General features: G+C 34.3%; 1 protein-coding gene and 1 long non-coding RNA gene across 4 annotated transcripts in view; one reads left to right on the plus strand and one right to left on the minus strand.

Moving 5' to 3' along the window:
* LOC125679218 (lymphoid-specific helicase-like) overlaps window positions 1–13,871 on the plus strand; it is a 67,858-nt gene that overhangs the window by 44,980 nt on the left and 9,007 nt on the right. For 2 of the 3 annotated variants that reach the window (XM_048918258.2, XM_048918260.2), the window contains 4 exons: window positions 885–987; window positions 1,081–1,242; window positions 3,131–3,324; window positions 8,513–8,723. In XM_048918258.2, coding sequence (XP_048774215.2) covers window positions 885–987; window positions 1,081–1,242; window positions 3,131–3,324; window positions 8,513–8,723 — 670 coding nt within the window. The remainder of the gene's footprint in view (window positions 1–884; window positions 988–1,080; window positions 1,243–3,130; window positions 3,325–8,512; window positions 8,724–13,871) is intronic. The other variant, XM_048918259.2, reaches the window with a different exon arrangement.
* Window positions 12,760–13,844, minus strand: LOC125679231 (uncharacterized). The gene is made up of 2 exons (XR_007371753.2): window positions 13,131–13,844; window positions 12,760–12,996 (listed from the first exon to the last, which is right to left on the minus strand). It is a non-coding gene; the product is annotated as an uncharacterized LOC125679231 (long non-coding RNA).

Raw genomic sequence — 13,871 nt, forward strand, 5'->3', positions numbered from 1 at the left:
GACTGGTGTAATAAAAAAAAAAGCCAACATGAGTGCACAGATACATGCATCTATTGAAGGTTCAGTTTTTTGAAGGATCATAACTTCTTTCTCAATCATCAAAATCTTAGGAAATTTGTGTTGTATATGTATCTTGGTAGTCCTTGCTGTCTGCTGTGGTAAAAGTTTAAGATCATGTAGCCTATTAAATATCTCCTAAACTATTTAAGGTAGAGCTTTCATATTATGTATGTAGATTTTTTATGACAAGACCTTTCATTTCATGCTATGATCTATGACATTTTGACCTTGACTTTCTTCAGAGCAGCATTGTCATATTAGTCATATTGGCATTGAGGCATCCTCAAGTTGTGTGAATTCAAGTTTAGTTATTTGAAGACGCTTTGGGGCTAGGTCGGAGTCACAATATGGGGTCAAAAAAATTTCATGGGAAGAAAGATTGAAATGGTTTTTTTTTTTTTAATTGCTACAGTTGAACAACAGCAGGTGACTCTGGTGAGTGATGTGGCCCATGGGCCTCTTTGTTTTCAAATTGTTGTCTTTAGAGTTTTGATGGGGCTAGAATTGAAGATCAAATTTTACATAATGCATGAATATGGACAAAAAAATCTTTTTCAAAACATCCCCCTGCAGAACAACAAGGCCATGTTAGTAATATTTATATTGATGCACATGTATGTTGTGTGGATTCAGTCATAACCTCATGGGTCTAGGGTTGGGTAATAATATGGGTTCAAAATTTTTTGTAGGAATAAAGAGGGTAAAAACAATTTTAAAAAATTTTCTGATAAAGAATAGCAGGGCTAAGGTTACTCAAGTGAGCATTATGGCCTTTGGGCCTCAGTTTTTCTTTCACTCCCTTATATTGTCATTTTGTTTTCAAGCTTTGAAATGTGGTTTGATGTGGAGAGATTATCAGTTGATGATGCTGATGAAAAAATTGTTAAAGAAGAGCAGCAGAAAAACATTTTATCAATGCTTCACCAGGTAGCTATTTTATGCAGAACTTGAAATTTACATATAATTTTTGTGTCTTTAAGACTTATGAAATATTTGCTTTGGAAAATAATTCTGCTGCAGATTTTGACACCTTTTATGTTGAGACGATTGAAGCAGGATGTTGAACTGAAATTGCCTCCTAAGAAAGAAGTTCTTGTTTATGCTCCCTTGTCCAGCATACAGCAGGAATTTTACACATCAACAGTGGACAGGACAATCATCAAGAAGATACATGAAAAAAATGTAAGCAGGGTCTTTTATTGTCTTTAGATCCAGTCAAACTTCTTATAAAGGCCATGTCTTTTATGTGGCTACTACAGTCCTTAAAACGTTCTACTTTCCCTCTTGAACGGGGAACGAACAAAGAGTGAACAGTGAGCAAATACTGAATGAATGTAGAGTGAATGGTATTGGAACACCGAACACAACTTGGGGAATGATTAGTGAATGATGTGCAAATTGAATAGTGAGTGTGATCAGTGAATACAAAATGAGCAATTCATTCAGAATGTCTATTATTTTCCTTCGTACACTGCATCATATTTATTTCATAGTCAGATGTTCAGTATGTTTAACAACTATTATTTGCCTAGATGTGGCGTCAAGTTTTTCCTGACATATATACATTTTACAGTGTCTTTTTCCATGATAACACTACAAAATAGGTTCTGCATCTATATATCTCTCAGGTCACACATTTATAGCTCGTGGTAAAATGAACAGATGCACTTGGTGAAATAACTTACTACTGTGGCTCATACTAACAAAAATAGTGGATGTTAAATGTTTCTTTTATTGTACTCAACATATTTAAATATAAGTTTATTGAATTATTTAATGTTTAAAATATACTGATCTAAAAAGAACACACAATAGTAATTTTATGCTGAATCTTTTCAAGTAATATTGGGGGGGGGGGCAGCAGCAATCAGAACGAATTGCCTGATTACTCCTTGTTACATCAAACGCTATTGTTTACTGGATAAATATTCTATAAAATTTGAGCACATTAAAATGTGTTTTTATAAAATCCTAAGATGGGTCTCTAACTCTTGATTGTTGTAAGTTCGTAAAGCACATGATTCTGGACCAATAGTCTATCGATGTATGAGTTTTCCATATTTGATAGCGTTGTCTTTAAATGTAACTGCTTTTTGAGAAATGCAGCATCTTCATCATGCTCGACACAACAAAGGAATTGGACAACTGGAAGCAGGTTTGTCACAATTTGCAATTAAGAGATTTCAGTGTTGTTGCACAAAGCACCATCCTCACCTTAGTAGGTATCAACAGCATGGCTCAACAAATGATCGTCATAGAGCAATTAGATCATGCATGACGTCAGCAATACAGGATCACTTATCTGATTGCGTCATCTTTTGGAAGCTTCGGGATATCGGGATTTGCCTTTTCAACTGCTTCAAATCGGGAGAATCCCGCACAAATCGGGAAAGTTGGCATGTATGGAGATGATGACTCCTCTGATTTTCATGTTACAAGGGTCAAACTGGACATCATCAGATATCCACTCGCTATCTTGAGAATCGTTTGCTTGACAGACATCAAACATGGTACACTAGTTCTATCTAAGGAGTAGATGACTCCTATTGATTTTGAGATCAAAGGTCTAATAATCAAACTATTCTGGATGTAAGAGTTTTTAAAAGACAATATCTTATTGGTTACATGATATCTTTTTAAAACTCGGATCTACTTGGCATGTACTTACTACTTCATTCAGGTGATCAATAAACAAACAATAACAAGGTGCTCTTGGACCTTGTGACAGTAATTAACACATCTGTCCTTGAGGATTTTTAAATGCATGCTTTCTAATGTAATCATATTAATAAAAACAGGCTGAAGTCTGATTTTCAGGAAATGGCCAGTATTATAAGAATTTCAGTTGAAGGAATACACAAGACTTCTGCTGAAACTATCAAATGCAGCTGGTTTGTAAGGAGGGTGTCTGTATTGAGTTTCAGGATGAGACTGTTTCTGACATAATTAATTCAAAGCTGTGAAGGTCTTTAAAATGTGGCTGAAGCATTGCTAATTTGACATAATACACCGTACAATCATGAAATGTTGTAGCCTATTTTGCTGAACAAGTGTAATATTTTTCATACAGGAAGGTCCAGAAGTGGTAGAGATGGACCGTAATGATCGACCTGTTAGAAAGTCAAGGAACAAGAGTATTGACTACAGTGTGATGTGTTTGGAAGATAATGATAAAGAGAAACAGGATGATGAGAATGAATCAGATGTTGAGGAACAGATGGAGAAGTGGTTTTCTGGTGTCCAAAAAATGACATCTTCTCTGAGGTAAGCATCAAATTTTGATTCAGTGCTGTGAAATATCATATACAGTTAATTCTCGAATTATCGCCACTCAATTAATTGCCATTTTTGTTATAATCCTGCATTTTTCCAAAAACATTTTTCCTATTAAAATTCTCATTAAAATGCCAAATTCGCTATCACCATTTGCAAGTGTTTTTATTACAGAAGTCTATTTTAAAGTGTCAATTATCTTGATAAACTGCCATGGGTGCATGTGATCAGTGATGCGGAAAATTGGTCATTATCAATCTCTGGCTTACACCTGGGCAGACAGATCCCAGTATTAAATAAACAAGATAATTACTCCATAGGAACTGTAGTCTTGATGTTTTTGTATCACAGCAAAATATTTCAGTTTAGCTGTGGCCTGAAAGAGGTTTCTGTTGAATTTCAAATGAAAATAAGCAAATTATTACATACCATGTACGGAAACCATCCGAAATGTACACAACAGGAAATCACCAATTATTCTACTTTTTTATGGGAAAAGTCCATAAAAGGAGGACAGTGGGTGATATACTTGTTGATCTTTTTCCAATTAATGATGGCTCACCTGCCAAGAAACAGCCTCTGTTGTTTTGAAAAGAAGCCTTATCATTGATAAAACTACAGTATTTTAATCATGTTAGAAAATTTGGAAAAAATTCCAAATATTTTTACAGTCTGTATGTTAAGGAAAGATAACTCTTACATATACGTAAAGGATATAAGCCGAAAAATGTTCATTCTGTGAGAGAAAGAACTGATCGAGGCCCATAGGGCCGAGATTAATTCTTTCTCTCACAGAATGGACAGTTTGAGGCTTATATCCTACTTAAAACATTACATCTTTTGTTCTAAGAATGGACAGGCTCAGGTAAACCCATTGACAATGATAATTATGAATGGACAGTGTTATGTAAGTAACCTTGTACTGCAGGTTTTATATTCACTCACTCTATAGTACTAAGCCATATCAACATGTCGTCCTATGATGGGGAGAGCATTTTCATTGCACAATCAAAATTTAAGGATTTTAATGAATGTACTGCGAATATTATTTTAATCAGTGTTATATTCTGGATATGGAGGTTGAGAAAGTTACGGAGCCAAATTTTGATTTGAAAAGCATTGTGTTTTCGAATATATGGATGAGGAAATAATAACGCCAGCCAAAAGAACCCATTACGCCCATCTCGTGAAATGAAATGAAATTATTCATGAAAGCGAAAATAGTAATTCAGAATTAGGATATGTTAATAAAGAAAACATTTAAAAAAGCGTTGTGAAGAAGTTTCGAAATGTGCCTCTGGATCAAGCGAAAATTAAATACAGCATGGAAATATGTCTTTCAAATTGAAGTTTAGATGCAATATAATAATGGCCAGAGGAATGTAAAAATTTGTGAATCTTAAAGTTGAAGCAGAAAATTCTACTAAGGGGAAATATCCTTTTAAGTGATTTGGTTATTTTTCCGTTATCTTTGTTGATTCTTACTTATAGGAAATCTGAAATTAAATCTTGATCTCTTTGACAAATGTATTGTCTTTCTCTTATTTTCAGCCTACCTGTAGATGTCTAATAAGTTATTGGGTTTACCTGGCACTGTCAAATAAGTTGATGATTACTGTCCAATATTTTTAAGAACGGACAGTATCTGTCCTTTCTTAAAAATAATGGACAGCAATTGTCAACTTATTGGACACCAACAGGTAACCTTTTCACTATAAGTGGACTTTCTTCTATATAACAGCCCAAAAGGACAAAGGATTGCGTAACAAAAATGTTTTTAAAAATAATAGTAACTCTTTCTCCCCAAGATGGAGGAAATTCAATTCATCACCAAAGTCGTTATAATGCCATACATTCAAAAGGTGGCAGTTTATCAAGAGTTGACTGTATTCATATTCGATCAATGAGAATGTTTTTCAATTAGAAATGGGTCCATCTGGTAAAATGTCCCAGGAAATATTGGAGGCATTTGATAAATTACAGTGTCCATTTGTTTCTCCGTCAACACTTTTGTTGTGACATGATACCTGAAACCATTTTCACTGTCATCTACAGGGATCCAAATAAGCGCTCACCCACTCACCAATGTGAGTAAAAAGAGTTCATGATTAAAGAAAGTCACCCATAGGTTTTGTTCTGTCCATCTTTACTTTTGAACATTTAGCTTTCATATTATATACAAAGATAGCGGACCATTCACTGAAAACGCCTACACATTTTGGAGTCATAGGATTCAAAGGTCAACAGACCTAAAATCTCTAGCTTTACTTTGCTTTCATTGTGACACATTAAGTAGAAAAGTTTTCAACATAGACCTTTCATATTTTATAGAAAGGTAGTTCATGATTAAGAAAGATACCTATAGATTTGTTGTTATAAGGTCAATTCACCTTGGAATTTGATCCAAAATTTCAAAACTTGAGCAGAAACTTCAACCTTACTCAGAACTTTGATTGGTGAGTGATATATCTTTCATTCTGATGTATGCATTCCATGTGACAAGACCTTTCTCTTGTATTTAAGTTATTATATTTTTGTAATCTTGACCTTGGATTTTGACCTCATTTTAACCAAAATTAACCTCTTGGCAATATCTCCTGTACTGTTTAAGGTAGGGATTTCATATTTTGTATATAGATTCCCTATGGGAAGACCTTACAATTCATTCTATGACTTTTGACCTTGTGACCCTGTATTAGGGTGATATCATGACCTTTTTAAAGGACACATCTCGTGTTTTCAAAGTATACAGAATTATATGCATTTTGTCTTCCTTATGCTTATAGAAATTAATTGTAATAGTTCGTTCGCTGAAGTATTCCGATAATTAGCCACAATACGGACTTAAATCTAAGCCCCGATTTCAAAAAGCCTAGTTAATTAGATAGGTAGTCACGTGGTACAGTGACGTCATATGCGACCTTCGTCGATCAACTTGTTGTAACAGTAGTGTTAGATATTTTTAAAACTCGGGTTTTAGGGGCCTAATTTATTTACCATGGATAACATTTATTTCGATGTTGACAAATTTCCAGAGTCTTATATCTTTTAGCCACCAGTGCATACAAATAGCGACCCAAATGTAGCGAGAAAAGCGAGTATGAAATCTGCTTAAATTTGCGAGTAAATAATGTTTACATCGGATCCCTGTCTAAACACAATTTGGTAATGCCATTTCTGTAAACAACTGTAATTAGCGTTGTTGCTTTTCTAAAATAAACAGTGCAATTATTATTAAATTTATTTTTGGAGAAGTTAGATAGGCCTAAATTATGATACGATTATGTATCATTGACAACTAGGCCTACTGTCACGGGTGCATTTCGAAAAAGAAAAAATAATAATAATGATCAAACTTATTGTGAAAATCACAATACTTTTAAATTATTTTATTAAAGCAATTTTATTAGGCCTAATCATTAATTTTTGTTACGTAGGAAGTGGGAGCGTGGCGTGCTGTTGTTGTAAACACGTACATGTACGCGTTCCTTTAAAAAAATGAAAGCATTATAATTCAATTCAAAGTCGGGAAATATTATATTTTATTATTTATAATTGAAAGTTCAATTATCTTTTATCTTTAAATTTCTTTTTTAAAACTACCAGTTGGTAGACACTGCTAGCAAAGTTCTGCCTATGTTGTTACAAGGTGAAGGTCAGTTGGTGCGAGTGTGTATTGAATTCGAGAGCAGAACGGAAAGCGTATGCCGTAGGCCTATATGTTACAGTGCGTAGCTTCGATAGAACCACTTTCTCGCAGTTTATCTACGTATTTGTCCAAGTGCTTGTTAGAAAAAGTACAGGGACAAATTTTACTGGGGGGTTTTATGGCAAAGTCGTTGTGCCGACAAAAAATATTCACGTCTTGTCCCTCATACATTCCTTCGAAAATTGATAAAAACACAGTCCAAATCCTCTCCACTGACAGCAAGTACACCCTTAAACGGCACAAAACACCCTAATGCAGTGTTATTTACAAGTTGTTATTGTGATAATTGTTTGTTTGTCAATTAAATCTAATCTGTTTATGAAATGGCTATCAACTGTTTTCAGATCTTCTCGCTCGAGGTCGCATATGACGTCACACATAATGGCGCGTAAAATATCGAAGAAAATATGCATATCGCAAGATTTGAATTTCATCGCTTTCAAACTCGAAAACTACGCAAAATGTTTCATTTAAAACACACGTAAAGTAGTTTTAGGCATGAAATGAATTAATTTTGCTGAAAAAATTAAAAAGTTTAAAAACATGCGATGTGTCCTTTAAGGCTAGGTTAGGAGTCAAAATTTTCATAAGGATAAAGATTGCAAAAAATAATTTAAAAATCACATTAGCTGAACAACAACTAGGCCAAGGTAACTTGGGTGAGCGATGTCTCCCATGGGCGTCTTATTTTGTATTTTTATACTCCCGTGGAACATTTTACACACAGGACCTGAATGAGTAGCCAACTGAACACAAAACTCTACATTAAATCTGCCCAACGACAGACTGTCAATCACTGCTGAATTAACGGATATGAACACCATAAATTCTGGATTTTTCTAATGGCCAGCAATTTCAACATCCATCCCCTGAGACTCCCCTCGATAATTGTCAGCATTGCAAATACATGAGCAACACCTTTTATAGCAAAAAATTTAATTAGCAGTCAGTGACATAGATAAAGATAATGCAAGCCTGTTATAAATCTTGAAAACAATTTCACACAAGATTTCACTTGCACAATAATTAATGAATTCTGTTTCATTACCACATATAATGACTGAACTTTAGACTGCTCTCGATGGAGCCGGCCTTCCAGGATGAGTCTGTTAACGTTCTAGTAACTTTGCTGGGTTTACATTAATGTCTGTAAAGAACCATTTACACATACAATATCATGTCATATTGAACCATGACTACTAGTTGACAGAATGAAAATGATTAATTTTAGTTCAAGAAACATAAATTCTTTTAAGTCTTTGCCATTGCCTTTGACAGTTGAACACTAATTCAATGTCAGTTAGATATACTCAAACCAAGGGAAGTAACATGTGCAGCATCACGTGGACACAGTAAAAAAATGTTTGGTTTGCTGCATTAAATTTCAAAAACCCTGGCTTGAGAGTATGTTGATTAATTTTTCAAATCCATTGTTATTTTGTCTACGATTCTGTTATTTTTATGTCATAGTAGAGAAAAACTTCCTGCCCAGTCAGTTGTAACGATCCGAATGCAGAACATTATGATGCAGCTGAGGAAGTGCTGCAACCACCCTTATTTGTTGGAATATCCACTAACAGCTGACGGTCAGTACAGGGTGGATGAGGAGCTGATACAGGTCTGTGGGAAAATGAAGCTGTTGGATACCATGTTGAAAGAACTCAAGTCTCGGGGTCACAAGGTAAACAGTAAAATGTACGGTCCCTGAAACGTTCTATTTTCCCACTTGAATGGTGAGGAAACGATGAATGAATGGTAAACAAACGGTGTGTGAACGTGGAATGCAAATTGATGAACAGTGAGCAAACGCAGAGCACAAACGCGAGCACAAAGTAAACAGAAAACACAAGATGAACAATTTATTCAGAATACCTTGGGTATTTCCCTTGCATTATACCTATTCCATAATCAGGTAAGAAAAACGATAAATAAACTAAAGCAATAAATTTTGTAGTGCCAACATCACTAGACTAGATTTAAAGCTACTGGGTAAAATCACTTTTTGTTATGAATAAAGACACGTGTAATGTCGTGAGTAAAGGTGAGACATCTCCACATGCATTGATATTTCTTACAAGGTATACATTTATTTAAAGGTCAAATTGAACATTATCTAAAGAGTTTTTGCTTCACAAACCTAATAAAAATGATATGCTAGGACATTAATAGTAATTTTCAAGTAATAAACTATTTTAAATTGGCATCAAAGTCTCTGCCTGCACCATAATCATTCTATTTACATGCAAGTTATTTCCCTTTAATAATTTGATGTCATCAGAGACACAGATGCAGGAAAAGGAGGCACAAGTTTATTTATAAAAATGGTGTAGGGCCACATTTAAAAATATGTTTGTTTCCCCTCTCCCGACCCTAAATTTCAGAGGAAGGTCGGTAGGTAGGTAAAAAGTTTTGTTTTTTTTAGCTAGCAGAATTTTATTTATTATGAAATTCCCATAACCATTAACGATGCCCGATACCAAACGTCGTGAAGCACATCATCCATGTTTCCTCATCAAACTCGTATAGTCAGTTCTCGCGTAAATTCTGCTTTGATTGCCACGTTTTGCAATTAGGGAAGGTGTCGATATTTCGGACAGTACTTCATGTATTTTGGAAATGCTCATTATCTAACCACTAAACTTGGGCATTGGACTACATGTATACATATTGGTTGATTCGACGAACATTGGGTTTCATCAGAATTTTCTCTGCTATTTATGCCACATACTAACACTTAAATAAAGTTAGGGAGAATGTTGCAACTATGGACAATGGTGTTAGTTTTGGACACATGGTGTTATAAAATTGGTAAACTCGGTTGCTGTCTTTTATTTATGGTTCACTGACATTTTATGCTTTTGTTTTTTGCACATTATCTTAATTTGTATATGATAGTGATTTTGATTATATTTTTAAATGATATCGGTAGATCTAGTTTACCAGAAAACGTTTCAACGGGACTTGATTTTGCCGATCAAACAAAATGGATGCTGACATCAACCAATCAGAGCTGAGTTACACATGTGCATATAATTAGGTGTTTTCCAGTTTGTAAATATAGCATTAGTTCAGAAATAAGTTAAATTGAGAATGCTTCTGATTGACTGTCAAAAATATCGCATCCGTCCGAAATATCAGCACTTTCCCCTACTGAAGAACACAACTTGCACACTGGATGCCCCGAATTCTCTTGTTTCCTCGCTCCTCGTATAGACAACATTTCTCCATCTCGATCTTGCAGATCACTAGTCCGAATTGCGAGCCGAATTCAATGTTAAACTCACTTGTAACTAATCAATAAAACAATCATGATTCTTGTACTTATTAATATCGATTAAGGTAGAGATTGATAGGTTGATGCTAAAAAAATTAACCATTGAATTTTTTTTATTTTGATATATGTTTATGATGAAGCTTCGATATAAAACATAATAAAAAATCAATGTAGGTAATCGACCTTGTTTTTGAGAAATATGGCGATTTTAACAACACCTTCTTTAGTCCTTGTAAAGCGTAAAAAGTGAAGAAAAATAAGTAGAGAGCAATATACAAATAGAGCTATAACATTTTTATTGTAAAAAGGATCATAATTTGTCATATATGGTTCCAAACAACCTTTCACATAATTGTATATTACACATCAATTTCAAGTTCAGCAATCATTATTAACATGCAACAACATTACTTCAACAGAGCTACATTGGCCAGTTACCTTAAAACAGTGCACAATATTTACACACAGGGTCATACCTTTGCTTAAGCTGCAAAAAAATTACCCATCAAATTTCTTATTTTATTTCATTAAGTGGTCAGTCTATTAGTAAGTAAAATATATGAAAAAAATTATACACCATAATGGGGTTCAATATGGAACTAGCAAAAAATTCCTAACCCCACCCCCTTTTAACAAACTACACATTTTCGTAAGAAAAAGGGCTATTAAAAGATGTTGTAAACAATCCATCAAAAACAGCTTGCTGAAATTCGAAGATTCTTTGTAATACCTTTTTTAAATTAATAAATATAATACAGAAAGTATGTATTTCAAATTTTAGCTTATATTTTGTTGTAGTTCTCGTTGTTGACCTTTGTGCACTTACACTCACAATATAGATTTATCATACGTCATCATATTTGATGATTAATATCAAGAGTTTTCCCAAATAAAAATCCCCATAAAAAATTGAAATACAATTTATATTTGTTAAAACAAATGTCTCCATTACATCCCAACCCCTTTAATATACTGCATGGTATGGATGAGAAAGAATGAGCAGGAACATAGACGTCATGAATTGCACTCGGTGCATTGAGAAGAAAGAGATAAACTACTGACCTTTTTATAACTCAGAATGTTTAAGCATTCCCAAATTACCTCTTTGAAAATTGAACATGACAATAAGAAGGTTTCTATAAACTATTTCAGGGGCGGATCAGGAATTGAAGTTGGGAGGGGGGTGCAACTGTATGAGGCAGGGGTCTGGGGACCGCCTTGAAAGGGGGGGGGGGGGCGATTCCCCAGAAACTCCTGGATTTTACAGATTTTTTAGGGCTTAAAATATGTCTCCTATGTAGTCATTTTCATTATTTTCTGTCATTTCTAATTAGGTGAAATTAATAAAATAACGCAAATTTTAAGGGTTTTTAGAAAAAGTAGCAGTTCTCCCACTAAAAGTAATTCAATAAATCAAAAGATTTTGTCAGACATTTATTTCTCCGAGAGTGGAGGAAATTATGGCTTCTTTTATCGTATATATTTCTCTAAACAAGAGACCACGATTTACTTTAAACTTGAAAATTTTAAGGGGGCTCGCGCCAGTTGCCCCCACCCCACCCCTTATATCCGCCAATGCATTTATGTATGTGCTCTTGCGATTGACCTTTTTGCACTCACAATGATTGCATTAATATTTAGTTATTTTTCATACATTTTTTTTTATAATAACCAGACACGATTACCTATTATAAGAAATTGATATGATTATACAGCATAGTGCACCAAATATGTTTAAATAACAACTTTATATTTAATATCAATGGGAAGATTTCCACCCAATCGACCCATGGATTGATTGATTGTATCTTGTTTAACGTCTCTCGAGAATTTTTTACTCATATGGAGACGTTACCAAGACCGGTGAACGGCTTTAAATTTAGGCCTTTGCTCGGCGCTTACGGCCATTGAGCAGTGAGGGTTCTTTAGCGTGCCACATCTACTGTGACACTGGACATCCGTTTTGAAGGTCATCTCCGAGGACCAGTGACATTCACACCTGATGCTGAGCGTTTGGCAATGGAACTGTCACTACCTGTTTCAACAACTCAGGTCTGTCGCGGCCGGGATTCGAACCCAGGCCTTCCGCATGCGGGGCGAACGCTCTAACCTCTAGACCACCACCGCGGCTCGACCCATTGATCTCAAGGCTCATATCAGCTATCTTGCTCTCACAAATATATATGTCTCTTCATAAGTTTACGAGTCCTACTTGTAGTCTCACACTGAAACAAAAACTCGCTTGGATAACTTAGAATGCATGCATATTGCATTCACAGTATATATGCACCGAGTGTGTGTAACGGGGGTGGGGTGGGGTTAGAAAATGAGAAATTCAAACACATTGATTAAAGTCATAAAATTGGTATTTTATTTTCATTTACAAATGTTTACTCATTTTGATATATCAAAAACTTAGAATAATCAACAATGACACTTCCTCTATATTTATACAATATTATTGTCTTTAAAAAAGACATGTAATACATGAGTACATGTACTTGTTTTCCATTAAATTCACACTTTAGTATGTTGCACAATATATCCATTGCTCTGGGCTCACAAATACATTATTGATTCTATCCAAGTCCCACATTTTGCAGAAGTTCTTGAATTTTCTCTGTAACCTGTAAAGTTGTGGGGTCCAGGGGATATGACATCATCAATGTAAATGAAGTACCTGTTATAAAAAATATATTCTGTATATTCAAATATTGAAAAAAAGATGAATATCTAATATACTAAGAATTGTCTTTATAAATGTCTGGTGTTAAAATGAAAAATTCTATCGTACAAAGATAGAAAATATTGTACCTTTCTTGCTGATTTTCATGGCAAATTGCTGTTGAAGTTGTTGGCTGGAAGCCCATTTCAACTTGCACTGGTCCTTAGGATGATGCTTAGAAAAAAATCATCATAATTAATATTTGCACAGTCAGTATTAATCATTAATTATACTGTGTCAGACAATGTCAATTTTAAAATTGTGTGTCTCAATGCATGTTTAGTGAACTTTAAAATGCTGATATATTGAAAATTACACACATAACATGTATTTTATTAGGTTAATTTTTAAAATCTTGTCTGAAATCAGTATTACATATGTAACACTACATGTATGTTAAATGTGTACAGGGCAGCAATGTGAACTCTTGCAGTAGTAGTACATCTGCATGATTGTTATTTATTTCATATTGTTAAAGTTACCTTCTATTTAAACTGTACATACCCTCCCACCCCCGGGTCCTTAATGAGGTGAATAAACATCATAATTATCATATTACAATATGAGATGCCAGATATGTTTTCATAAATTGCCAGTTCATTCTAATAATATCAAAACAAGTCAACTCTAGATTTATCAGACTTGTCTCCTTTACGGAGTGTGGGTCAAGAGAAGGACATACATATCTTATTTTCATACAATACATTTATTTGTCTATGAGGGGGGCTTGTGATTTTACAAATATTTTAAATAAAGTTTTGTAGACCTACATGCTTGCATGAAACATGAAACCCCAGATTTGAAATATCTCTCAAGTCAATGAAATTTCA

This window comes from Ostrea edulis, chromosome 2, assembly GCF_947568905.1.
Source record: "Ostrea edulis chromosome 2, xbOstEdul1.1, whole genome shotgun sequence".
Lineage (NCBI taxonomy): Eukaryota > Metazoa > Mollusca > Bivalvia > Ostreida > Ostreidae > Ostrea > Ostrea edulis.